The following is a 27863-nucleotide window of genomic DNA, read 5'->3' on the forward strand; positions in this document are numbered from 1 at the left end:
AATCTTACAGATACCAATTCTCACGTGTTTTTATTATTAATGCAAGAAATGGGAGTTGAAGAGATTATATGAAGCCTTCCATATCGAACTAAATATTTGTTTGCCACTCCTCACTTTCATTTGAAAACATTGGTGTGTTGCATATCAGTTAAATTACAGGATCTTCCAAAAAGAATGCTACAGTTTTAAATTATTTTGTGTTAATTATTACCTGAAAACGATTTAATATATTTCAAAACATAGAATAACTCCTCAAGTTTCATATCTGTTCATTACAGTTCCTCAGTATGTGCACCTCGTGTCACATGGCGCACATCCAGCGGCTTGGCAATTTATTAACAACTGTTTTTATCCCTCACAAGACAACAATTCTCAATACTCTCATTCATATCAAGTGTGTACAGTGAGTTTATTTATCTAAGTGGTATTACTTGCTACATGTTTCAGCTTATTAAAAAGGCAAATATACACAAATAACAATTTTCTTAAAATATTGAATTGTGTTTCACATAAGTATATGTATTACACTATTACAATTATCAGTGTATCTTGTTCTATTATAATAGTCAATACGTTTGACATGTCAGAATCATCACTATATCTTTAAACATATTAAAAAATATTAAATTTTTTTGGATGCTTACAAATATTAATAAAATAGTATAAAATATATACAATAAGTTAATGAGGTTTTAAATTTTAAAATTATAATGTAACAATATAATTAGATGTTTTGTATTTAGTCATTTCATATTCTGTTTCACGCTAATGTTATCTGCTGTAATCATGAAATTATATCAAGTAGTGACTTAATGAACATTGTTTTGATTATGTCTTAGTTTTTATTTCTTTTCAGTTTTTCCAATGAAATGGTTGCGCTGTTTGAGAGTGATGTTTCATTTTCGGTATTTTACTATATATGAATTTTCCTGTGTTGCAATGTTCAACTTTCGTTGAATGTCAGATTACAACCATGTTGCAATAAACTGACCGTACGCACTTGATGTGAAAGAGACTGTTGAGAGTTGTTGTGTTGTAATGGATAAAAACATTTGTTTTACATTAACACAACAGGGTGCACTGCATGAAGATTACAAATGTTAGTCACTTTCATGCCAGACTTGCTGCAACATATCTGTTGTTACTCCTCCCAAAGCAGCCACAGTTCGATTCTGCAGCTCCTGCAAATTTCTGGGCAATTGTGGCACACAGCCCCACAAGAAGATATATATATATATAAAATAATTTTCAGGTAATAACATAATTACGTTATTTTAAAATGGTAGCATTCTTTTTGGAGGATGCTGTATTTTCTAGACACATAAGTTTGAATTGATATTTTCATTATACTTTACTACAGCATGCTAATAAGGACAATATTTTATTTCTACTGTGTTCTGCTAGGATGGGAAACAGGATAAAATGAATTATTATGTAAATGATACTGTATTAATGATGGTAAATTCAATTAGAACACGTGTATTGTCATTTTATCTCTCTAATTTGCAATTTACTTTGTGTTGACATCCTACATATGTCAGTTCTCTGGGAAATCATTAATCTGGGACATGATTTGATCATGTGAGGAACTAAATAGCCAGTAAAAATGTCTGCTATTGTCTTGTATGTATAATTCTTAGAATTATTTTTATTGCATTATATATATATATATATTCATCAGTAATCTGTCATATGACAGGTCCACAGTCTCTTCCAAAACAGTTCCTCCACTTAATGCGCTCTAGAGCTTTCTCCTTCAAATAAAAATATCCTCTTCTGTCCCCAAGGTCATCCAGCATCTTCTTACGTCTTTTTCCTCGTCTTCTGGTCGCATACATAGTATCTCTGTTTTTGGAAAGAGACTATCCAGGAAAAGTGATATAGTGAAATTGGGGCTGTGCCAGATCTCAGGCAGTTAGTTGCTGGCTTTACACCATGGCTTCCTGGGTTTGATCCCAGGTCAGGTCATGTGGGACAGGTTCTGAGTTTTTTGGTTTCCCCTGTCAATTCACATTCCACAACTGCTCCATATTCATTAATCATCCTGTCATTGATGGTATACATTTTCAATACAGACATCATTAAATAACAGAAAGGAAAAATGCAGAGGGACCCCAATTAACGTTTCTTTGAGAAGCGGTAGAGTTGAATACTAAACTGAGGGAAATTTTAAATGGGGGAAATCTAATAGTAAGATTACTGACTGCAGGATCGTTGAAATTGATACAATAAAAGAGGGAGAATTAATTGGGGCTTCAACTATAGGGAGAAATTTCTTAGTTTATATACGTGTACTTAAAAAATGAAATAACTGGAGTCCTATACTTCAGTTGCTAACATAGAGACTGTGTCCTCGAACCTGGTCTAAGAGATTGAAACATGCTGGGCAAACTTCCATGTATGTATTGTATTATGATGGCTTAATGTGGCATTTTAATTAATTTGATTATTCTACAAGTGATAGCTTCATTCATTTCATTCATCCTTAATCTGCCAGTGCCGTTATGTAGCACTGGACGTCATATCCGGCTTCCTAGGTAGCGGTTTTCCTATGTTTTCGTTGTCCCTTAAGATAGCTTCAAGGCACATAAAATTATATTCACAAGAAACTTAATATTACAAACAGACAGAGAAAAATGAAATAGACCAAAAATGTTTCATATAAAATTATAGTTTTGTATAACTTGTCTTTTTTTATTGCTAGTGGGGTGGGACTAAGTCCCTTGTACTGTGGCCACTTCTGGCCTATTGTACCAGCCCCAGATGATAGGTGAGGGTGATTGTGGAGTAATTGGTGGAATGAAGATTGGCAGGGGAAACCGAAGTACTCGGAGAAAACCTGCCCCAGCGCCACTTTGTCCACCACAAATCCCACTTGACCAGACCCGGGATCGAACCCGGGCCGCCGTGGTGGGAAGCCAGCGACTAAGCGCTTGGGCTATGGCATGGCCTTTGTATAACTTGTTACCGTATGTTTTTGGAATTACTTCATGTGATATGGTGACCATTGCATGTAAGCATGACACTCTTGCAGTCTTCTTACTGAATACTGGAGTTGAGTTCCAGCCTGGAGATGGATTTCCCGTCATTTTACGCACTCCCTCCAGGGCTGTACTGAAGTAGTATTAGGCCGCATCCATCTTCCTTCCAAATCCTTTCCACTTCATTATTTAGTAATCATCCTGTTATTTGGTGCTATATAAACTGAGTCAGCAGTAGCAAGGTTAGCAAACTGCACTTAAATTATTGCCCTTATGTTCTGTTGCATGTAGATCATTGAGCAGGTGGCTCAATTGACAAAATTTCTGATGTGTAGAATTTTATTTTTGATTTTCTTTACTCTATACCATGCAGCAATGTTAAAATTTAGAATTAAATCCCTTTAGCATTCGTCACTGCACTACATGTTTCAGCCTACTTGGCCATCGTCAGGTGCGTTGAAACTTGCGGGAATTTCTGTGCCTTCAGCACGAATGCAGTGGATGTTTTATTATTTATAATGTTTCTAAATGAAGTCATTCCCTCCAGGAAGATGCCAGGAACTACACCAACTTCATTTATAAACATTATAAATACAAAAACATGGATCGCATTTATGCTGAAGGCATGGTACTTCCCCCAAATTTTAGTGCACCTGATGAATGTCCGATTAGGCCAGAACATAGTGCAGTTGACAGATTTTAAAAGGGTTTAGTTTTAAATCTTAACACTGTTGTGTGGGCAATGGTAAACAAAACCGAAAATAAATTCTACTACCAACTGCAACGGGATGTTAAAATACAACATTTGTGATCTGTATTCAGGACATGCTAGTTTTGAATCTTGACTGGGACATCAACTATCCTGATGGTTTTCATGGTATTCCTCGGACCCTCCAGATATATGCCAGGAACTGAGTCCTTGGGAAGCTGCCAGTAACTCAGCTACTAAAGAATTCCCTGACATTTTATGGAACCTGAAGGTTCATTACCATGTTTATAAGAGCCCTTCACTGATCTCTATTCTGAGCCAGATGAATCCAGTTCTTACCACTCCATCCTATATCTGTGTTTCGCTTACTTTCCTTTGAAGAAAATAAAGGAGTTTTATGAGATCACCTTATTGTCTGTGTAAACCCCCCCCCCTAATTTTTTTGGTTTTGTGTGTGGTCCATGTTGTATCAAAGGGAAGTAGGCAATTAGTTCTTTTCTTGTTACATTGTCTGCCTATCTAATGTCAGGTCTTCATGGTGGTCTCTTTGCTTCTGGCTTTCCCACCAAAATCCTATATGCATTCCTTTTCTCCCCAGTGTGTGCTACATGCCCTGCCTATAGGCAAATGCCAGGATAATTCTTACCCAGTCATTTGGCATTATATAATCAGAGCTGCTGCCAGGCCATTAAATCTCCGTGGCTTCAGCCCACAAGCAAACTATACCGACCGGGTGACCGCCACTTGTCAGCGAAGTTAGTGGCAACTTTTGCGGATAGAGGGTGTCGCATGGTCAGCGCAACAAACCCTCATGGCCGTTAATCTCGGTTTTCTAGACCAGAGCCGCTATTTACTTGAAATAGCTCCTCAGTTATCCTCATGAGGCTGAGTGGACCATGTTCCAGACCCACTACTTCTCAGAAAATCTGGTAGTGCCGGTAATCAAACCTGGAACCTCTGGATCTGTAGCCAGGAATTCTGACCACTAGACCACAGAGGCGGTGCCATTAAATAAATAGAAGTAAATAATAGAGCAATATACTTTGTCCCTGAAGTTGAAGCCTGGCTCCTTCATGGTTTTCACATGCTGTTGCCCAAGGCAGGGAAGCTGTGCCAATCTGGGCAGCTTCCAAGAGTCTGGGCAAGGATGGGCTATCTGATCCATGTGCCCTACCTAAAACATACGAAACAGATGGCCCGTGTGGCAAACATGAGTACATATTTGGGTAGGGTGCTTCTGGAGGCAGTATGTATGGTCTCTGTGGTAAACAGTTGTTACTCGTAAGGGGAAAATGGAGATATTAATGGCAAGCAAATGTAGTCCTTTAGAAATACTATCTTATGGGATTTAATCATGTTTGATCATAGATATTTATACCATTGCTTAAGTGGAACCTGCTTCATCCTCAGGAAAGAAGAGCAAGGAGCAGTAGGTTGGTAAAAGTCTGCAGGACTACACAGGGCCACACACCAAAAGACAGTCTGGGTTGTCACTGCTTTGAGAGCTCATCTTTTTTAATTTGTAGTTAATTGAAGGGAAGTACAATGAGCATTAAAAGACCTCGTCTTTTGTGCAACATTTGTGTTAGTAGCAGTAGAAGTGTTTGTACTATTGGGTACAGAGTTCAGATGCAGCCCAGAAGATGGTTTTGGTTGGTCTTCAGACAATGCTTCAGGCACTGTTAACGAAACTTTTTCATAGTTTTTGGCCAGTTCTCTTTATTTTATAGGGGAAAATGTGTTTATTCATCTCATTTCTTTCTGTTCCCCCCCCACCTCAAACTCATTGTTAGTAATTCACAGAAAGGTTATATTATTGTTGCGGATAGCTATCTGTAACAGGCCATGAAGATCCATAAGGTTGTGAGACGTTGAGGCTCCCACATTTTCTCTAGACATTCGGCTCAAAGATTGCAGTAAGGTTGTTAGCCCTACGTGCCTGCCGCGCCTTACTCCCCAGGAAAATTATTTATTTAATTCCTGGTACTCATTTCTGTTAGAGGCTGTTGACCCCAGGCAAATATTGAGGCCAGAAGGATTAGGTCAATTGAAAAAATCCAATGACCTCATCGGGACTTGAACTCGCAACCTTCTGGCTTGTAGCATAGTGCCTCAACCAGCTACGCTACCGCAAGTTTTATTTCACATTTCTTCATCAGCATTGTACCTATTATTCTTCTCTCAAGTAGGATCATTAACCTCTAATTGCCATGTAGGACAACATTTTCCCACATTTGCTGTACATTAAAGGTTAAGGGGGAACTGTTTTAGTTGAAAAGGCAAGTTGTCTGTTAGCGATTTTGGTGGCCATCCAAGTGTTCTTCATAGAGGATGACTGGACATTGCAGGACAGTGAACAAGGCTTATGCTTCATATTAGCAATGCTGAGGTGTAAAGCTACCATTGATTTTTGGGAAAGAATAAAATAAAATTGAAGTAAAGAAAAAATATATCACATATTAATAATAAAAATTGAAGGTATTTTTGAAAAAAGAAATCTTATGTCCTGAATAATCTACAGTATGTGGTCAAAAAATAGTTTGAAACAGCTCAAGTTAAGTTTGTAAACAAATCTTTTGTCTCCCCCCCCCCATTAGGAATTGAAGGCATTTGTGGTGTTCATGTATTGACCAATCACCAAATCCTTCAATTTCAAGGCAGAAGCACAATCATTTATCAGTGCAAAAGTTAGTTTTGTAAATGGATTGGAATATCCAATACAAAGTTGGTTTCAGGTTTTTCTGTACACTTAGTGGTCTCCAGCTTCAGTTTGAAGTGACTGGCAGTAAGATTGGTTCTCATATTTATGACCTATGAGAAAGTTCACCAATCAGAACATAAGAATTTCAAAAAGATTGATCAGCTAGACTGCTAAGCAGTGTCATTATGTCTAAACACTTAAAACATCCTTCAAATAAACCATGTTGTAAACCTTAAACAAAAAGATTTAAGTTTTCTCTGAGGCAAAGCAACACGCTTTGAAGACATCTAGGGGCATGGAGGTAAACATTCACACATTTTAGACCTCAGAATTAAATGTAGATGGTCAACATCACATTTTGTTGTTTAAACAACCATTATTTTCCATCAACACTTCTGCCATGGTGACACTGTACGAGAAGCTTTATTTCTCTGTTCTCCCATAAGTGCCCCTCCATTTATCTGTGTTTCCGTTTTCCTTACTCTTGTGTCCTTGGTCTCCTTGTCTTCATCTTTGGTTCTGTCAGAGGAATCCTTTTGTCATTCGGACATAACACATGTCTGTATCGCTCTTCCCTTAATTTGAGCATCTGTTCTTGTAGTGTGATCTGAAGCTATCACAGCAGATGAATGCATCATAATCTTCTCGGGCAGTCCATCATGTCAAAATTGAGTTACAAAACCGAATTCTGGGCAACCAAGGTGGTTGTGAGACCTGAATGTAAGTCTCGGCAAGTCTCCAGAACATTGTTTTCTGACTCAAGTTTTGATCCAGCTGATCACCTGAGAAGATCTTAGTGTGTTCTTATAGTATTTGTGCTTTCAGATCTTGCCTAATGCCATTGTTATCTATATATATTTTTATTGCATATTTTTTATTTCTTGACTTTCTGTAAAAAAGATGAGAAATCCCTGTAAGATTTCGGTCTAGCAGGAACAAGGTATAGAGGCCATGTGGGTGATCCTAGATACAGCTGAGAGATTGCTATCAGAATTGAATCTTTGAGAAACAGAAAGTGGGAACTGCATTGAACTGGCTCATGGTAGATTCTTATGGCAGATTCTTTTAAGATGGCAATGAACCTTGAAGCTCCTTAAAACCAGGGAGTTTCTTGATTGTATAAGAATCAGCTGTCCATCGAAGATCCTGAACTTTGAAAGAAGAAAGTCTGTGGGCAGAACATTACATTTAACTTGGTTTTCAAGTTCTTGCATTGTGGGTATTGAGAATGGCTTAATTATATCTTCAGGAGCTGAAGAAGCATAAAGTGAGAGACGTGGTCAGAGTCTGTGAACCGAGCTACAAAATTGAGGAGCTCAAGAATGAAGGCATCAATGTGACAGACCTCGAATTTGATGATGGAACACCTCCACCTGTTCAGGTAAGCTACATTCATCACCACCTTGTTTTCTTCATAGTATCTCTCCAGTACATGCTACATTCCCTGCCCATGTCATAATAACTGGTGAAGAATATAGGCTGTGAAGCTGCTCATTATGTAGATTTCTGTAGCCTCTGTCTTGGGTATGGATGTTTTCAGTGGAATCTTGTTGTCAAGTACCCTCAATCTGTGTTCATTAATATGAAAAACCAAGTTTCACACCCAGAAGAGATAGAGCAGTTTAGAAGACAAAATATTCCCTGACTTAATCTACTCATAAGTGCAAGGATAGCTCAGTTGGTATAGCGAATGGCTAAGGGTTGGATGACCAAGGGTTCAAAGTTTGAGTTGCGGTGGGGGCAAGAATATTCACTTCTGCACATCGTCCAGACTAGCTCTTGGGTCCACCCAACCTCCTATCCAGTGGTTACTGGGGGTAAAGAGGCAGACACTCACTCCAGCTAGTGTGGAGGTCAAGAACATGTGGATCTATACATCCACTCCCCCATATGCCTTCATGGCATAGTGCTTAATTTGTTAAGCTCAGGGAATTTACCTTTTTAATCTACTCTTCATTTATTTATGGGTGCAGTTTTGATTTGTTACTGCCGTTATGAAAACCTTTCCGTGTTCTTTGATGGATTTGTTATCTGTCTTTATACTATGATTTTGTTGTACATTCTAGCGATGAGACATTGTATGCTTAGTTTATATAGCTGGTTGAGGCTCCTCGGTTTATCGTATCTGGCACATCTGCCCTTTTACCTCTCACCCTATGCATGTATGAGGGGCCGTCAAATGAAAATGGGTCAGGAGCCAAAGCATATTAAAGAACATTTCTTACCTCAAAAGTAATCTCCAAAACTGCTAATACATTTATCCCACTGGGAGATAAGACGGTGAGTTGATGTGGAACCCACTGCATGCAGATTTTGCAGTACAGCAGGTGTTTTGTCACGGTGGTGTGTACGGAACCGTGACTTATTCCCATCAAAAGACTAATTTCTTCCACAGTGATCCATCGGTTTGCCTGGATATGACCATCCAATGCAGCAATAACATCAGGAGTGATGACACGATGAGCCTGTCCGGGGCGAGCATCATCTTTCAGTGACACGCATCCCTCTTGGAATCTCTTATGCCATGCCAGCACACGCAAACGTGACATGCTGTGTTTGCCGTAAACAACAGACATGCGACAATGAATTTCTCGTCATCCTACTCCTTCAGCAGTCAAAAAGCAAACTACACTTCACTGTTCTTCTTTACCCGTCTCCATTACTGATGTTGGATGACCACACGTAGCGCTAACCTTACTTCCAGCGCAATAAACAAATGACTAGTGTGCAAGGGCACGTTGCCACTGTGTTTTCCCCAAGTCCCCACCAGATGTTTGTACCGTAAGCAAATTCCAGTGTTATCAGCTTGTGTGCCGTTTGAGTTATGCGTGGTGACCCGTCTTCATTTGACTGCCCCTTATATGTCACTGTTTTACCACTGGTTTTAGGCAGTATTTTCTATAATTTCAAGTACATATTCAGTATTTAAATTAATTGGAAACCAATTTTTGACCGAGTTTTCATGTGATGATTTACAGCCTTTTTGTAAAACAGGGAATTACATTCATATGGTCCATGCCACAGGTGTGTGCAGTTGCTCTGAGCATATTCTTACGCATAATTTGATAAGTATTTACATGTAATGAATGATATCGCTTTTGTAAAATGAATTGATATACACACGATTAGTTCAGTTTGATATGCAATGCTGTGAGCTCTATTTTATGTGAGATTTGATGGATACGTTAGTCATGTTAATGCTCTTTGTATTAACATTTCTGTGAAGTGGTAGTGAATTTGTTGGTAAATTACAGATAGTTGAAGAGTGGTTTGAGTTACTGAAGAAGAGGTTCCGTGAAAACCCTGATTCCTGCGTAGCTGTGCATTGTGTAGCTGGTCTGGGTCGGGCCCCTGTCATGGTGGCACTTGCACTAATCGAGCTTGGAATGAAATATGAAGATGCAGTGGACTTCATTAGGCAGTGAGTACCCTAACCTCTCTGCATGATAAAATATGCTTATATTACTGGGGCGGCAAATTATTTTTGTATATGGCCAGATGAGGCTATTCTGAAAAGATTGCAGGCAGAACAGAAAACGTTGCATTCAGCATTTGGGTGTATTCATTGCTGTGGGAATATATTTACTGAGGAGCCATTGCCAAGCAACGATTTGGGAGGGGCGCTTGAATACGCACGCACGCATGCGCACAGACACACACGGGGCAAGGTGACCTCATAAGCCTCCTCTTAATTTTTGAAAACGAGGAACGTACGGTAAAAATTGGTAAATAGTTGTCAATATTTTGCGCTAAATATTTGTTCATGGAAGGGAAAAATATTATAGCATGTAGACCCGTTGCTAGGTAATGGCTCTGTAAACAATGCCCATTGCTAGGTAATGGCTACAGCATACATGCACACAACAATAGAAGAGCTATTGGAAGCGGTGTTCTCTCTGTGGTCCGTGCCAAGGCTACATGAGTAATTAGAGTGGAGTGAGTTCAGTTCAGTTAGTGGAATAGTGCGAGTTTGTTGGTTGGTGAGTGGCTTAGAGGACTCCTGCGACTCAGTCCTTGTGAGCTGTTGCTGTGAGAAGCTGGTAGCTGAGGCATGGGGACAGTTTGGGAACCCGGAGGAAGGGGAATGTCCGCTGTTGGAAGCCATTACCAGACAACGACTGGTGAAGACAGACTCAGACGACTTAATATGTACTGTATGAACTGCTGAGTGTATGAATTACCGATTTGGCTACAATTACTTGCAGTTACGATCTGTAAGTGTTCAGTAAATCCAATTACCAATCTAAACCCCATCTATAGTCACTCGTAACACGTGACAATGTTAAACTGACCCATATAATAGGTATTTCCCATCATGTCATTTTAGTTAAGGAAACAGTGAAGCTAGGTCTGCCTCGCTCATCAGATAAAAATATGACACCTGCTGTCTTGGGTCCATTAGTTTTAAGTTATTCTATATTCCCACAGAATACGTTTCATACTTTTATTTGATGATGGAAGCAGAGCCAGTTTTCAGACTTGTCTAATCAGAGTGAGATAATGGAAGATATCTATAATATGTTTTAGTATATAATTAAATTAAGGTGGCCCTTATAAGAATTAGTAAAACTTAATGTCATAATTCTAGTATGATAGAATTTCTGTACTTCCACGTTTCCTAGGAAATAGGGAAAGGGTTCCATATGTATAACCAAAGGTTCATGTAGGCCTCCAAGTTAAATGGCACTTAAAATTAATGCATGTAAATAAAATTCAGAATAATGGCCAAGTAATATAAGTGTCAAGTAATATTAAAATTTGTCAAAAGGCTGTAAGACATAAATAAAAATTTCCTTAAAAATAACCAACCAAACCAAAATGAATACAGCTCACCAAAATTTACTATTCATATAACATACTAGGTGATTTTCAGAATGCACTTGAAGACTTCACATTTTTTCTTTGACATTTAGTTTGTACAAAAATATTAATACATCTAGTTTTGGTAACATTTTTCGGTTATATTTGGGTCTAGAGATATGCCATGTAGTTTTGTATGCTAGGTTCCTCTGAAATATTGATATCTATGTACCAAAGTACATTATATTATAATGTTATATTTTAGCGTCCTGTTGCACTGATTTTCATTACAACACTCGCAGCTAAGAAGGGAACACACATCACAAGACGCGGTTTACACAGAAAATAAGAAAAACGACCCCATAGTGAACAAACCACATGCAAGTTTTAATTAAGTCAAATAAGATGAATTATTTTAACAAGTTTTAGCGAGTGTAAATTTATCATAGTTGACAAATACGGACTTTTTAAATACTTTTTAAATGGTGTTGTGAAAACATATGAGGGCAAGCAATGCAATAGATTGACGTAATTGGGACACCTGATGATGGCACTATGTTGCCGAAACATGTTGTGAAGTGACAGGTGAAATTGAGTGCACTACGAGATGGCCACTGTATACATATCATGGATACATTATGTTACACTGAAGATCATAATTTTAGTATTCATAGCCATGAAAACCTCAAATCTCACAACGGTTTGTGTATTTGAAATCGTGAAGACCTTTGTGGGCAAGCATTATGCCATAAGGACAGAAAAGCTACACAAATTTTGATCCTCAGCACTAGAGAGAAGTGTGGTTGACTTCACATACGTCACTTACCCTTGTAGCTGGCTGGGTAGAGGTAGAATGCACCTGAGAACCAGTTAGCACTTGATGACAGAAAGTAAATATGAAAAATACTGCATGAAGTCTCCCAGAATTTTACCAAAAAACTAAGAAAGAATATTGTTCTTACTGCATTTTGTAGGAATAAGCATGTAATAGAATAAATACATATGCTAGCATGCAGATTCTGAAGTGTTCTGATGATGGTATAACAGTCTGGATTCATTTCAAGTTTCTGAGCATAGTGTTCTTAGTTACATTTTTTGGATTTGTTTCCAGGAAGAGACGTGGTGCCATCAACGCAAAACAGCTGGCTTACCTCGAGAAATACCGTCCTAAGTCTCGCCTTAAACTTAAGAATGGCCACAAAAATGCTTGCTGCCTCCAGTGAGCCATGACAGACCAGTGCTGTATCCATCACATTAGGTTCTCTTATTTCAATAGGCAGAGGAAAGATGTTGCTTTGTTTTGTTTGGGTCATCAGTGACTTTTAATTGCTTGTACTGAGTAACTGTTGACTGAATAGACAATCTCCCCTTTTCAGACACACTTGACCTAAGTAATTTAGGGTGTCTGTAATAAATTTTTATTGGCTTCTGCTTTTATTCTTTTCAAATTCAAAATTGTATACAATTGTAGAAAATGTTTCTACAGAAACTTTGCTTTGGATTTAGGAATGGTATTATGAGACTGAATTAGGAGCATTTTCATAATTTGATTGCAGTTCTCATGCACCATAAAATGAGTGTTTTAAATTGGATTTTAATGACAGGTGTATGCAGTTTGTGGTATAGCATTGAAGTTGATACATAAGAGGGGGACTATGAAGAACAGGATGTTTGTCTGCATGATGCCAAGCTACTTGTAAATACTTTCGTGATCGAAGCACTGCCGAAAACGTATCAGGTTTTGTACAGTAATGAAACACTGTGTTCACAAAGAAAAAAATATATATATACGGAGTCCTAAAAAATTAAATTAGCATAAATTTTTAAGTAGTGCTGTGTCTGCATATTGATTTCTCATGTTGATTTGCAGCTCAAAGCAAAACACAGAAGATAGAGGGTAAAAATCTACATCAGATAATCAAAATTGTAATTTTCTATTCAAACTGTAAAATAAAATTAGAAAAAAGATCATATTATTTCAAAAATTTTTTTTACTTGGCAGTTTCGGCAGCTTTGAGCTGGGAGCGGAAATGATGGATCACCCAAGTCTTATATCTCTAGATACCTATAAACAACGCAGTTAGGCGTATTTATATATGGTATGTGATGTTAGAATATTCCTGTCTTTATTTTAATTTTATTTTCAATCTGTATAGGTTATCACAAACTTCTTCGTAGTAGCAGTTGAAAGAACATGGTTATTTTCTGTGTCATGCTCTAAATTTGTTTATCTAGGATAATGATTTTGTGTATATTAGATCTGTATATGTCCTTTTTGTTAACTTAGAAATCACAGGATTTTGAGTCTTTGAGAACACATTGACTGGTATAAATTTAATAAAACTGTGTTTCTTTTTGTTAAAGTTGGAAAATATCTTGCTGATAACCTGGGAGCCTGTCCAAAAATATTTTTGAATCATTAAATCTTGGACGTGTGAGTAATCTTGTGGGTATATATGAGTGAGAAATTTTATGTGTACAGTGAGCGATCATACCTAAGGGAATTAAACAAAATATATATGATTGATGGTCCTTTAATATGGTATATATTTGAATAATTTCACATTGCATTGTGATGACTGTCATACTAATATTAACTTGGAAACCCTATGTAATACTCATTTGGGGGAGATGTTTAAGGAATGAGGACTCCTTCATATTCAGCAGTTAATAAATTATATGAAATTAGTCCCCTTATTTTTGTGAATAGAATGAGGGAAATTATCACAGATTAAGTTCCTTGTATCTGGGTTAACCTGAAGAATTTTAATATTTATGTTACTTTAAGATAAACCTTTGAAGTAGAGGGAATGTCCTCAGTAAACATTCGTTTTTATTTCTTTTTATCTTAATAATGCTGGTATGTGCTAGTAACATTAAACAGGCTCCTTAAATGTGAAATTGAAATGTGTTCATAAACAGTCCAAGATCTTTGAAAAATTTAAAATTTGTATGAAAAGATAAGAATTTTAATGAAGTTTTAAAAGTCTGGAAAGTTGTAGTTGTACATGTGTAATGTCTATATTGCAGCCAGACCATAACAGTAATTCCCAGAGCTTTGCTTAGAACAAAAATTTATTAATTTTTTCCCCATCACATTGAAATTGTTTGTTGTTTCACACTTGAATGTAACAGACTTTTTAAAGAATGTAAGGATGGTAAAGTGCAGTAACTGAATTTGTCTTCTGCCAAAAAAGAAATTAATAAACTGATTTCCTGGAATGCTCTGCAATGAATTTCCTTCTGTACAGAACCAAAGTCTGCTTCCTGTGTGAATGAATTATGTGTCTCAAAACCTATTTCCACGAGTTCCATTCTGAAATTCTCCTTTTGACTTTGGTTTCCCAAGAGGCCTTCTCACCAAAATCTATATTGTATTTCTTCTTCTAAGGAATCTGCATCTACAGGGCCGTTGTTATTACAGAAGTTGAATATTATTCGCTGTCAACACAAATTCCATTATTGGACTGTATCTTAGGCTACTTCACACCAATCCATATTCTCAGAAACTGTTACCTTCAAATTCCTTTTAATATTCTCCTTTTTATAGTGTGTATATTTTGTACCTATAATAATTTTGTCCGTGTGGCACTAACTTCGCTGACAAGCAGCAGTTGCTCAGTCGGTATAGCTCGCTTGTGGACTAAAGTCACGGAGTTATTTTATTGTCTTGTTGCATGCTCTAAAATCTCAATACCATATGAAATTATGGTGTAACTCAGACGACAGAGGGCTTTCCTTTTTAATCTTCATATTTATGGGAAAGAGGCTTTGAGGTGAGTACAGCACCAGGCTGCCTAATCCATATGCAAATGTGTTTATTATATGTATTACAGAACAGTATACACAAAGCAGTCATAACAATTCAAACAGTTTACATTAACTGCTCAACCATTAAGCATCTGAATGAATTCACATGAACATGTCATCATAGCCTGGAGGGGGCAAGTGGTCTGGGTCAGGAATCCCTCGTGCAGGACCTCGTCCTCGTCCTGGATCAATATCTGGTGGTCCAAACGGATCAAATCGTGCTCCTGGAGGCACACTACCTCTGAAAAATATATCATTATTGTATCATAGCTCATATGGGTTTCTCTTTCACAGTAACATTATACTGTTGTTTATATTCTGCCTTTTAATAGTCTGGAATCATAGTGAATATGATTTATTTTTAGTTTATTTAAGTGTGTAATCGGACTTCTGTCCACATAAAAAGATAACGTCTGTTCACTGCATCATTTGACTTCAGTCACTGTGGGCTATGAAAATGCATTATTTTAAAAAGATAGAAAATAATATTCACCAAAAGGGTTAACAATGTCGCTTCAATTTCCTGGACTAGGATTGGATTGATGTGGCTCAAGATAGGGACAAGTGAAGGGCTCTTGTGAACACAGTAATGAACCTTCAGGTTCCATAAAATGCTGGGGAATCCTTGAGTAGCTGCAAAATTGGCGGCTCCTCCATGAGTATGTAAGTATAGGGGGCAGTCAAATGAAAATGTGTCACCATGCATAATTCACACGGCACGCAAGTTGCTAACACTGGAATTTCCTTATGGTATGAACATCTGGTGGGAACTTGGGGAAAGCATAGTGACGTGCCCTTGCACACTAGTCGTTTGTTTACTGTGCACGAAATAAGGTAAAGAAGAACAGCGAAGTGTAATGAGCTTTTTGACTGCTGAAGGACAAGACATTTGTTGCATGTCTGTTCTTTACAGCAAACACAGCACATCACGTTCGCGTGTGCTGGCATGGCATAACAGATTCCAAGAGGCACATGTGTCACTGCAAGATGATGCTCACCCCAGACAGGCTCATCGTGTCATTACTCCTGATGTTACTGCTGTGTTGGATGGTCATATCCAGGCAAACCGACGGATCACTATGGAAGAAATTAATCTTTTGATGGGAATAAATCACGGTTCCATACATGCCACTGTGACAAAACACCTGCTGTACTGCAAAATCTGCGCACAGTGGGTCACAGAGGAACAGAAAACTCAGAATGGCTGCATCACTTGCAATACCATGAGGAATACTCCCTGACTCTTGACAAATGATCAAAAGCAGTGGGGCATAAATGTGTGTCTTGAGCTATGAGAGAAGGCTAACAAGGACCCAGGTTTTATCTCTAGGGTCCTAACGGGTGACAAAAGTTGGATTTATGGTTGATACAGAAGAACTCACAGTCACCAAGAGCAAAAATGGGAGTTCATCAGAGAACATGCTCACTGTTATCTTTTTGACATTCAGGGGATTGTTCACCATGAATTTGTTCCTCCTAACACCATGGTCAACTCTGACTTATACTGTGACCTTTTGAGATGCTTGAGAGACAATTTGTGATGAAAAAGACCAGAACTTTGGCGCAACAACAAGACGGGCTCCATCACAACATGGTTATCACTCCTGATCCTTCATACTTGCCAAACTTAGCTCCCTGTGATTCTGCTTTGTTTCCCAAATAGAAAATGAAACTGAAGGGATGGCATTTTGAAACAGTGTCTGACGTCCAAAGAGAAATGCAAGCGGTACTTGACAGTATTAAGGAAAATGACTTCTGCGGTGCTTTTGAAGCGTGGAAACAATGACAAGATCCCTGTATACATTCCCAAGGAGACTGTTTTGAAGGATATAGCAGCCACAATTGAGAAGTTAAGCCAGCATTTCTATTTTTGACCTAGTCCAGGAACTTTCTGTATGTTTACTTGTAAACGAACCTCCTTTGTGTTTTTTACTTTATGCTATCTATGTTATATTGTAACAGATTCACATCAGCATAGACCAGTAGCTAACGTGCCCCATTTAATTTCAGTTCCACCTACTTTTCCTTGGACCTTCCTAATGGCATATTCTAAAGCAGTGGTGATAAAGCATCTCCTTGTTTTAGACCATTTTTGATACAAAAATTACAAATTTTTACCTATATGGACTTCACTGTATGTCTTGTTTAAACACATCTTAATCAGCCTAACTAGTTTCATGGGTACCCCAAATTCTATGAGAATACTGTACAGTGATTTCATTTTGACACTTGTTAGAGTGACACCCACTCAACATTCTACACGAAGTCTCACCAACAAGAACTGTCCTGCCATCTATCATCTGGGGCTGGTAAAACAGGCCAATTACTGGCTGATGTACCAAGTGGACTCAAGTCTCACCCCATAAAGCTAAAAAAAAAACTACTATAAATTTGTTACTCCACACCCAAGGAGACTTTGCCTGTGCCACCACACAGAAAAACTTCTTAAATGTCCTTTGTAAACATTATGACAATGGAAGTAGTTTCTATCTATGTGAATTTGTTCCTTTAACTAAATACAGAACAGCATCTTACCTTGGCAAACCACCTGGAATGCCTGCTCCTGGATTCCGGATCCCTCCTGGTCTCCCGAAGGGATTGAACACCATCCCACCTCCACGACTAAAAGGATCCAAATCGGATCGGCCCACACTCAATGGATCACGAATTGGATCCCTGAAAAATGTATGAATAATTGCATGGACCTCTATATTACAGAGTGATCATAAAGTCACGCAAGTAACAAGAAAATGCAACACACTGTAAAAGAGAAACGTGAAAAACTGTGACATGTTATGTAAATACAAAGCAAAATAAAAGAGTAGCAATCTAGACCTTAAACTAAAAGAGTAGCAGTTTATGATGTGTGATCAGGGCCCGGATTTTGATGACATGTCATCTTTTTTTCTTGTATCCTATGCGATGCTCTTAAATATACAGATCTCGGATATGAGCTGCTGGTTACAGAAATGTAAATTTTATAGGTCATTTTTTCATTTTGGGAGTAAGTTTTTGGACTTTTAAGGGTATTTCTTGTCAATTTTGACCATTTTAGGGAATTTTTCTTCATATGTTTTCTGAAATGTGAATAATATGGAAGTGAAGTGTTCCTTCTTTTCTCCTTTAGGTCATTTTTTAAATATCTTCAGGTCATCAAAATCTGGGCCCTGGTGATAATTTACCTAACTTGTGTTACTTCACAGTCACACTGTATAGACTGTATTTCATTATATAATCTTTAAAACGGTATACTAATGTGAGGATTTAAGAAAATGTTTTATGATAGAGAACGTCAGTCTGACTAAAACATTTCCGAAAACTGTGGAGGTCCTAAATGGGATTATAGGATAGCAAACTTCCATACTTATTTTGTTTTATTTGTTTCATTCTGGTCTGTCACACTAACAATTACAGAGACAAAACAACTCCGTCCAGTGTGACTATTGAAGTTATTGAACAACACAGGACAATACCAAGAATCTCCTTTTCAAGAGAGACAGGCGGCACAAGTTCAGGCCCCGTCAAGAAAGACAACAGGAGAAGGGACACAAACCTATTTGGTTCACAAATTTTAACTTAAATAACAAAGTTTTAAAAAACTTTAATATACGAAGAAAGCTGTTGTAGTTGTGAAAAAAAAAACTGGATTTTGTATATATTGTGCATTACAAACATTGTATGTATATGTACTTTAATACTAAAACACCCATTGTGATACTACTTTCAAAAAAAGTATTGATGTCCCTCTGATCATGGTCTATAGTGACCGAAACATGTAAGGGTGCTAAGTTTCAAGTAGTAAAAACTTCAATAGTCACACTGGACAGAGTTGTTTTGTCTTTGTCCCATACCTATAGTCTACTTTTCTTTCATAATGAAGAAAATAAAATAGGGCTAATTAAAGTATCACACTGTGTTTGAGTGTCTCATTTCAATTTATGCAATGCCGCTGAGACAATCCATATCTGAGGCCTTTTAGCCCAGTGGACAGACAGACTTGTGAGGTAGGCATCACGACAGGATCTCTGATCCTGAATGCCATATGATATTTTTCCTAGTGGGCCGAGACTGAGTCCACTTGCTACTGCGACAGCTATTTGGCCTACTCTACCAGCCCCAGATGATAGATGATGGTGATTTTGGAGGAATTGGTGGAATAAAGACTGGCAGGGGAAACAGAAGTACTCAGAGAAAACCTGCCCCAGCACCATTTTATCCACCACAAATCCCACATGACCACACCTGGGCTCAAATGCCTCACAAAATATTCAATTTTATTTAAAGTCATTTTTGTGTAGAATGTAAAGCAGGAACTTGGGAGCCTATCAAAAAATATTAATTTAGCTTTCAGTTTGACAGTAATAACAGGTCAGTGGAGCTACGAATTCTACTATGATGGATTACAAACATACTTACAAATTTGGTGTTAAATACTGTTATAATTCATCAGTTACATAGTGACAGTGTGAAACTTTTAACATAAAATTTGTATTTAAATTCTTCTCAAAGAGAACAAAAAATAATTTGCCAATATTTGTAATTGTGGGAGCACTATCCTATGAGTCAGAAGGTTGCAAGTTCGATTCCTGAGGAGGACAGTGAATTTTTTCAATTGACCTAATCCTTCCATCTGCACTATGGCCCTCAGGTTGACTCAGCCTGTGTAGTGGTAAACAGTTGCATAATCTTTTAACTGATCAACTGAAAAGGAAATATGAAGCAGTTCTGACCTATTCAAAAAATACTATCCTGGAATTCAACTAGACTATCAGGACTCAGAAAACCCACAAGAATCTCAGAGCAACCAGGCTCCAGGTCAAGATTTGAACATGGAATTGAGCAGGAGGGCTAACCCCTCCAATGCATGCAACATTTAGTGTGCTTTTTATAATCCAGATTATACAGCATGAATAATGATTGCACAGGGATGAAGGAAGCAGCCATGGTTTGTAGGAGACAAGAGGTAACCACACTGAAAATACTGAATTTTATCTTCTGATTAAACGTCTATACATTAAGTCCGTCAATAATGAACAATCATTAAAATATTCACCATTTAACACTAGCACAACATGTTTTGGCCACAGACAGCCATCCTCAGGTATTTCAATGTGTCCAAACTGTTACATTACTTTGATTCATGCTAAAATTGTGCATTGCAGTCCACTTAAAATAACATAAATAATTACTTAAAATTCATTACAATTTTGCTATTAAAATCTTTCGTAAAATCCTATTCCACCTCTTAAGGGGAGTCATTCACTTGTTTAAAGCTGTGTGATATTCCAGAGAGTTTCTTCAGCAGCTTGTTCTGTTTTAATTAGCCAGTTGTTTTGCTATGTCTGCAATATGCCCTTTGCTTGTGAGATGTTCCCTCCAGCAGCGTGTGGTGTCTTCACTAGTGAAACGACATGAAACAGAAAAAGCTGCTGCTGAAACAAACCACCTGGAATATCACATAGCTTTAAACAAGTGGACGACTCCCCTTACGAGGTGGAATAGGATTTTACGAAAGACTTTAATAGCAAAATTGTAATGAATTTTAAGTGGACTGCAATGTGCAATTTTAGCACGCATCAAAGCAGTGTAACAGTTTGGACGGATTGAAACACCCGAGGATGGCCGTCTGTGGCCGAGATAGGTTGTCCTAGTGTTAAATGGTGAATATTTTAATGACAGTTGCTTTATTAACAGACTTAATACACAGACGTTTAATTGAAGATGTGCAACAGGATGCTGAAATACAGAGTTATCTTCTGGGTTTTGATACTGTGTAGTCTCAGAGGTGATTATCAGCACTCTGAAGAAATTCAGTGCCTCCATTTTTAGTGTTTCACCATATGATGCCAATGTCTGAGATAACCACAATCTAAATGGTTTTGGTCTATTTGAAGATAGGAACCCAGATGAAACTGAAACTGATTACTAACCATCTGCTCAGTCCAATTCTGAAATCTGTAACAGCAGTTGACCCATTCAGCATATCGTAATTACATTAAAAAATGCGTACCAATCAGGATCAAATCCAACTCCTATGCCTCGCCTTGGCTGGCCAATCCGTAATGGATCATCATATTCATCTCTGGTGGGTGGGTTCAAAGGGTTAGGAGGTGGTTGAACCCTAGTCTCTGGCTGGGACGTCTGTGTTGTGGCCTCTTTGTTAGTACCAGTCACTACAGGGTCCAGTAGATCTTTCTGAATGGTTGTAATAATATCTCTATATTTTGGTACCAATGTTTCAATATCACCCTTTAAGTTTTTTACCGTATCTTCTACATTGAAATGGATTAGTGAAACGGACAAATCCGAGACACGCTGGAAAACAATATACAAACTATTAGCTCATGCCTGCACTACACACATTGCTGAAACATACCACAATATCTGAAATTAACAATGTTATAATAATTAGTTAACAACTATCATCGAGTTACGCAGATCATGCCTGTTTACTGAAAAAAAAAACTGAAATTTAAAAATGAAATTTTAAGTTTAGAAAAACGTAACAAAAAATCCTGATTATTTTATGATTCTAACATACTGACAACAAAAACGGTGTAGATGTAGGTTATCCTGTGGACCATGCTGCAATTACTGCATCAATAACGAAATACTATTCGGTATTAAAAAATGTACAAGAAACGGCACACCATACCACTAAGTTAAACACAATGTCCCCTTCAGTTTTCGTTCCCTTTAAAATATACAGGTCTTTATTGTGTACATATCGCAAGGCGTAAGTTTCCTTTGCACTCCAACAGTCGGGGAGTGTTTCTCTCCCAACATCGGAGGGTGTCAATGTTTTCTGAAAAATGCAAAATATAACACATTTTCACACTTCAAATTATACTTAATCATTACTGACAACTGGGGAAACACATCTCTACCATAAATTATACTTCATGACTTACGCTGTCACCTAACCCAATGCATTTAAAACCAAACTTTATAAAATACCAATGGATCAGAGCAACTAAAACATCTTCCTTCTTTGTAATATCGTTTTCAACAAGTTTGTAATTCCAATCCCACCCAAACATTGCCGACGCCATTTCCAAACGATACTCAGCGTGTATTAGCGAGTGTTAATAAATACGTTATTGCCTGGCAAAGCATCAGCCGTGACGTCACAGAATTAATACGCTGCCATCTATTTTCCTCGTTCAGAATATCGACGAATCATAGCTCCAGCCACTACCGAGAGCTAAGTCGGTAAGAAGGTTAATTACTATCGTTGCTTATGAAAAAGGTACTGACCTATGCTAACAAGGCCCCAAGAAATCCCTAGTTCAGAAAACAGCAATGACAAATTTTCCACCTTTATATCTTGTACTGCAGAGGTTGTTACACCATTTTTTGAAAGGTGTTTAACTAAAATAACTTCACTCATATATAACAGCAGAATGTATCTTAACATTGCCTGCAAAGTATGAACATTTCTCTTATGTCAACTATACATCCCCTTAACTGAAATATACTGGACCATTGTGAACTATATCATACGTAAAAGTCATATTCATAAGCGTTTAGGAAGGCTGAAATTCAGTGAACTTGAATGAAAAGTCTGTTTCCATCAGAGATATGTGTATTCAAATTCTTAACATCTGTTCAGAACTAAATTTAATATTGATTGGAATAATATAGCCAAAATAACACAATAACTGAATAAAATAATGAAAATATTATTAATAACTTAATTTCCAACCCAAAGATACATGAAATAGTCAGTTATGAAATACACATTAAGTCCTGATATTGCTTCTGCTCTTCAATGTTTCATGCTGAAGTACATAACCTGAACATTTGAAGTCAGTGATAAAATAACACCATTACATTCTTACCTATATACACACACAAGAAGCATGTGTGTCAGAAGATAATTGTCCATACAGTTCTCAATTTAAATATAATTCTTTCAAGATGAAGCACATGATGAATTCTGACCATCTTCTGAAAGCTGGAATTGAAGTCCAGAACAGGTTTCTTACACATAATCGCTGAGTGAGGGGGACGATGATGATCATGATATTGATGAAGTGCTCAGTACTAGAGTTGAGACAAGTGAGTGTGGTTCCATTGTAGTTTCTGTTGCTGCACCACAATTGTTTATCATCAATGTCACTATCCACAAATTATGAAACATGTAATGGTGCTCAGGTGAATGGTTGCCCCAGATATTCTTCCAGTAATCCAATAATTGCTCCCCGACGACTTCTAAGAGCCAAGAGCCAGTATGACAACATGATGTTATGTCTAGTATAGACAGTGGCACGTAACTTCGAAAAGGTCTCTGCATTCCTAGTCAAATCCTGTGCATAGTTTGTGGTGGGAGGAGTTTCTTAACACTCGTTCTTCCACTTTCACTGACCCCCTTCCACCCCCTTGTCTGAAATTTTTCTTCTGCGCATTCAAGGTTACTCTTGGCCTTGTTCGAAGTTACATGACACTTGCTATAACATGGATGTCAGAGATGATCCATGACAGAGAGGGAGCTTCAGCTTAACCCAGCAGCTTGCTGGTACATTCACTTAATTTCTGGTTGCTTTTTCATGCGCCCATTAAACCCTTTGATGTAATGTATGGATGATACCTTAATTAATATTGGATCTTGCTGGGTTTCTTCCTTCCCCACAGGAGCACTGAAAGTAATGCTACCGATATTGTTCTTTCTTGACAGGGTGAGGGAAAGAAAATACTGCTTCTGGTGATGAGGAAACGTTCCAACTGTAATCAGTTCCAATGGAAAGCACAGTGTATGTTACCCAGTTTCCTGAGTAATGGAGGCCATGTAGTTCATTCATTCATTTTATTTGGCATTCATAATTGCTACAACAGTAACACTTGAACAAGTCACATCATAAAATACATCATTCTTGAAATCCTTTTGCCCAAATACCTAAAGGATTAGAATTTGTCAGCAATAAATAATCACTCTTGACATGGTTAACCTATAATTAAAATATAACACACACTCTCAAAACCAGATAAATAATCGAATTAAATACAATATATAAATCAAAATGCAAATTAGCCTTATGGGTTTATTGAGAAAATTTTAAGAGTACTACAGTAAAGTGAAATGTGGATGTTATTTCAGAAGCTTAATTTTGGGGTATATTGTGCTGAAATTTAAAATGCAGTTTGTTTACCCAGTGCTCATAGACTTCCATTAGAGATGTTGATTTTAATTGATTTTATTAAGTTTCCTAGTTCATAACAGAAGGTGCAAACAGAGAGTCCCCTCCCATACTGCATAATGAGGAGCTCATCTACCTTATATAGGAGTCAAAGCAGAGAAATCTTTCCCTTTCACTGCACATCAACAAAAGAGTCCCCTAGCAGATGCTGTGTTGAATGGTAATATGGAGTATGTTCTCTGGAAATTGAAAACTGAAAGAAATCTTGAATTTGTGAAAGTATTAGAAATCAGGTTTGAGAGGTTTATATTCTGTCTCACATGTAGGTCATATCACTGGAAACACTGGGACAAGAATTATAATCTATGAATGCATAAACTTGTGTGTGTTTGTAATACTGTATAGAGTTCCATCACTGAAGAAATTTATTGTGAAAGTAACGAAAGGTGGCATTGATACCAATTGTATACATACCAGGGTTTAATAATGACTGGTTCGGGCATTCAAATGTTGGTATGGGGTGGGGATATAAATATACAGAAACAAGCAACAAGGAAAAGGAAATCAGGAAAGTAGGCTAAAAATATATTGAGTTGGCTCGAAGTAGGATTAAATGGTGAGCTTTTGTCAGCACGATAATGCGTCTCCGAGTTCCAAAAATGCATGAAATTTCATTACAACCCGAGTAACTGTCATGGATGACCACGCCATAGCTCAAGCAGTTAGTCGCTGGCTTCCCACCGCGGCAGCCCGGGTTTAATCCCGGGTCTGGTCAAGTGGGATTTGTGGTGGACAAAGTGGCGCTGGGGCAGGTTTTCTCCAAGTACTTCGGTTTCCCCTGCCAATCTTCATTCCACCAATTGCTCCACAATCACCCTCACCCATCATCTGGGTCTGGTACAATAGGCCAGAAGTGGCCACATTACAAGGGACTTAGTCCCACCCCACTAGCAATAAAAAAAACTGCAAAAGGAAAATATTTAAAACGCTAAATAAGTTACATCCTCTGAATAACAAGATGTTCTGGGAAGAACAAATCATCAACTTTTTTTCATTATATACCGCTACATACTGAGTATTTGATACGGCACCGATCATTCTATTGTTGCGTGTATATTCGTTGCAACGGTAACGTGTTTATGGAGCTGTTGCTTAGCAATAGCGTATCTTCTGGCATCACTATTTCGGCTTTGAGGCGTTGGAGGGAGACAGACACAGGCAGCAAGGTGATCTTCTAAGTCTCATTTTAGTTAATTTTTGCGAAATAAGGAAAATAGGCTAAAAAGAAAGGTGTCAGTCTTGTATTAGGCTCCGATTATCTCCAGCGAAACAAAAAATCAGATTTCTCCGGGTTTGTACCGTCTGGCAATAGGAAAAAAAGTCGTGTGCAAGGAATCAGAGGAATATTCGTTGTTGGAGAAGCCGTTACCAAGGAACTGCTAGTAAACACAGCACCGTTACCCAGCAACGACTAGTGAACACAGTAAACTGAGAAGACTTTGTCTGTCCTCTGTTTATTTATTTGGAAAGGTGTAGGACAGTAAAGCGCTATAACTATTTGTGGTCTCGAGCAATAAGCATCTAGTCACTAACACTTGACACTATAAGATTTTTTCTTTTGCAAACAGGAGAACAAGACTGTATTATGGCGGGAAATCGAAAACAAGAAAGGATGTGCAGTTATCATAAAATCGTCCACCAGATTATGGTGGTGATCCTTAGTAAGTATCATAATCATAATTTTAAAAAACGGTGGCAATATCTTATGAATTAACGGTTTTACAAAATCGACATTAAACTCGAATGTAATTTATTTATTGTGTTCGTCAATGCTCAGCTGATGAATATTGCGTAATTTGTCGAAAGACAAGGCGATTACAGAAGGTTTCAAGAGTACTATCTCGTGGGATATAACGCCGTGTAATTTGTTGGAAGTAAACCAACGGTTCTGTTACCACAACTTTCCAGAATATGTGGCAGGAGTGATAGTCAATATTGCCAACTAACTCAATTGAACGAAACTTACGGTAACTTTGATTTTGAGGAAATCGTTCTATGGAAGTCTGACGTTCGTTGCCGTAGTTAGAAGATACCGTTTCTTGGTCATATTCTGAAGCAAATTAATCCGGTCGATCCGGTCCGCCTCCTCACTCTGCATCCTTAAGATCCATTTCAATTTTATCCTTTCGTATACGCCAAGGTATCGTAAGTTGAATCTTTTGCTGCAGGTAAAAAGTGTTAATATTCATGGAAACGTGTAGGTGTACAGTCGGCATTTCAAGTATGTGAAAAGCGACTGTCATAAAAACTTTTCTTCAGAGCGTAGAATTGCCGGCTGAATAGTTCCGATTATGAAAAACGACACCTAACGCGAAGACGCGTATGTATAGTACATTCTTTTTCCACACAAACCCATGGGATAGGTGTTCCTGTGCGAATATTATACAGCAGTAGACTTGGTGGTTGCTGTCTCTTTTTCTTTTAAATAGAAGTAAAACAATAGCGTTGCAGTAGCATAAAGTAAGCATGTAAATGTTACGCATTAATTTATTTATTTATGGTTTAACTACACTGTTAATAGCTTATCCTATACAGCGGCGAATGTTAGGGTGCATAATGGTTTTGAAAGGTCGTGGTGTACTTTTAGCTAATGTCCAGGCATTTGATTGGAGAGACTGAACATAACCTCAAACGACCTCAAAGCACTGGGCATGATGGTCTGTCATTGGGCCGAGATTCGAACTCAAGATCTCCCAAATAAAATTCGGTGTGGAGTAAGTTACAGTTTATGAGGAAGGAACAAGGGCAGAAGGCATTGTTCTCTGATTGTCCCTCATACTTTCAGAATCTGAATTTATAGTCCTGAATGATTCAGGTCAATGAATTTGTCCATACTGTCACGTTCATTTCCTGGCTGAATATATTCCATGGTATTTATGCTTAAGGCCTTGTTTACTAACATGTATTATTTATCTCATATATTTAAATCATTTTACATCTTTATTCCAGTTGCAGTAACAACATATCTTTGTCTAGAATTTACGTCTGTTGTTTGGCCTCTCACAAGCAACAAGGAAACAGAAGTTTATGTGCTGAGGAAGGAAGTACAGTTTCTCAGAACAGTACTACGAGTAAGTATAAGTGTGAAGGCCACTGGAAAATGAAGCTGAATGTAATCACTTACTGAATTCACCTATGCATATTGTGATATGACAACTGAAAGTCAGAGTACACATTCATTGCTAGGTCATGACTCAGTAAAGAGGTTCCCACAGCAACGAATATTCGAGCAACACTCGAGGTATTGCTGGTGTAAAGATGGAAGTAGTGTAATGTATGGGTCTATCCCGAGGCTATATAACGAGGATCCCAGGCCAGCTGAAATAATTGAAGTGTCTGTCAAAAATGATTGAGAATAGAAGTCAGCAAGTTCAGTTGAGAGTTGAAAGTCAGTCTGTGAAGTAAAGTGTGTGTGATTTGAAGGCCTTGTGTATGCTATTGAATTGAATTTTAATTGAATTTATTTACATTCTATAAATCCTAAGCAGGTTAGTACCTTTGGATACAGAACAAGTCAAAAGGTTACATACATAAGTACAGGCAATTTTAGCTTAAAAATTAATATAACTTAATTTTACATCATTCTCTATTTACATTGAAGTATTCATCTAAAGAGTAGAAGGAATGAGCATGTAGATAATTCTTTAACTCTGATTTAAACTTTT

The 27863-nt window shown here is 37.7% G+C and overlaps 3 protein-coding genes across 13 annotated transcripts in view; 2 read left to right on the top strand and 1 right to left on the bottom strand.

The window, feature by feature from the left end:
• LOC111869467 (protein tyrosine phosphatase type IVA 1) overlaps nt 1–14418 on the top strand; it is a 100298-nt gene extending 85880 nt beyond the window's left edge. For all 5 annotated transcript variants that reach the window (XM_023861030.1, XM_023861031.1, XM_023861034.2 and 2 more), the window contains 3 exons: nt 7641–7772; nt 9646–9812; nt 12303–14418. In XM_023861030.1, the coding sequence (XP_023716798.1) occupies nt 7641–7772; nt 9646–9812; nt 12303–12414 (411 nt within the window). In that variant the 3' untranslated portion in view covers nt 12415–14418. The remainder of the gene's footprint in view (nt 1–7640; nt 7773–9645; nt 9813–12302) is intronic.
• Nucleotides 14419–14989: 571 nt separating this feature from the next.
• On the bottom strand, nt 14990–22085 carry LOC111869473 (proteasome inhibitor PI31 subunit). Of its 2 annotated transcripts, none has more exons than XM_023861041.2 (5): nt 21913–22085; nt 21657–21806; nt 21012–21316; nt 17537–17677; nt 14990–15242 (listed from the first exon to the last, which is right to left on the bottom strand). In XM_023861041.2, the coding sequence occupies exons 1-5, from the start codon at nt 22051–22053 to the stop codon at nt 15104–15106; spliced, it is 876 nt and encodes a 291-aa protein (XP_023716809.1). In that variant the 5' UTR covers nt 22054–22085; the 3' UTR covers nt 14990–15103. The 2 variants fall into 2 exon arrangements, with proteins under 2 accessions (XP_023716809.1, XP_023716810.1); XM_023861042.2 differs by having other exon boundaries at nt 17537–17664; nt 21011–21316.
• A 3734-nt stretch (nt 22086–25819) lies between these two features.
• Nucleotides 25820–27863, top strand: part of LOC111869465 (SUN domain-containing protein 2) — a 12404-nt gene continuing 10360 nt past the window's right edge. Inside the window, exons 1-2 of one of the 6 annotated variants that reach the window (XM_033753444.1) lie at nt 25820–25859; nt 27148–27269. In XM_033753444.1, coding sequence (XP_033609335.1) covers nt 25844–25859; nt 27148–27269 — 138 coding nt within the window. In that variant the 5' untranslated portion in view covers nt 25820–25843. Of the gene's footprint in view, nt 25860–26175; nt 27270–27863 lie in introns of those variants that run through there. The other 5 variants (XM_023861026.2, XM_023861027.2, XM_023861028.2 and 2 more) reach the window with 5 other exon arrangements.

Source organism: Cryptotermes secundus, unplaced genomic scaffold (assembly GCF_002891405.2).
Source record: "Cryptotermes secundus unplaced genomic scaffold, Csec_1.0 scaffold1771, whole genome shotgun sequence".
Classification (NCBI taxonomy): Eukaryota; Metazoa; Arthropoda; class Insecta; order Blattodea; family Kalotermitidae; genus Cryptotermes; species Cryptotermes secundus.

Excerpts from the sequence above, each read along its gene's own strand:
- LOC111869473 (XM_023861041.2), bottom strand. The coding sequence starts at position 22,053 with ATGGCGTCGGCAATGTTTGGGTGGGATTGGAATTACAAACTTGTTGAA. Across the intron at positions 21,807-21,912 it reads GCATTGGGTTAGGTGACAGC|AAAACATTGACACCCTCCGA; the intron begins GTAAGTCATGAA and ends TGCATTTTTCAG. Across the intron at positions 17,678-21,011 it reads GTTGGATTTGATCCTGATTG|GGATCCAATTCGTGATCCAT; the intron begins GTACGCATTTTT and ends TACATTTTTCAG.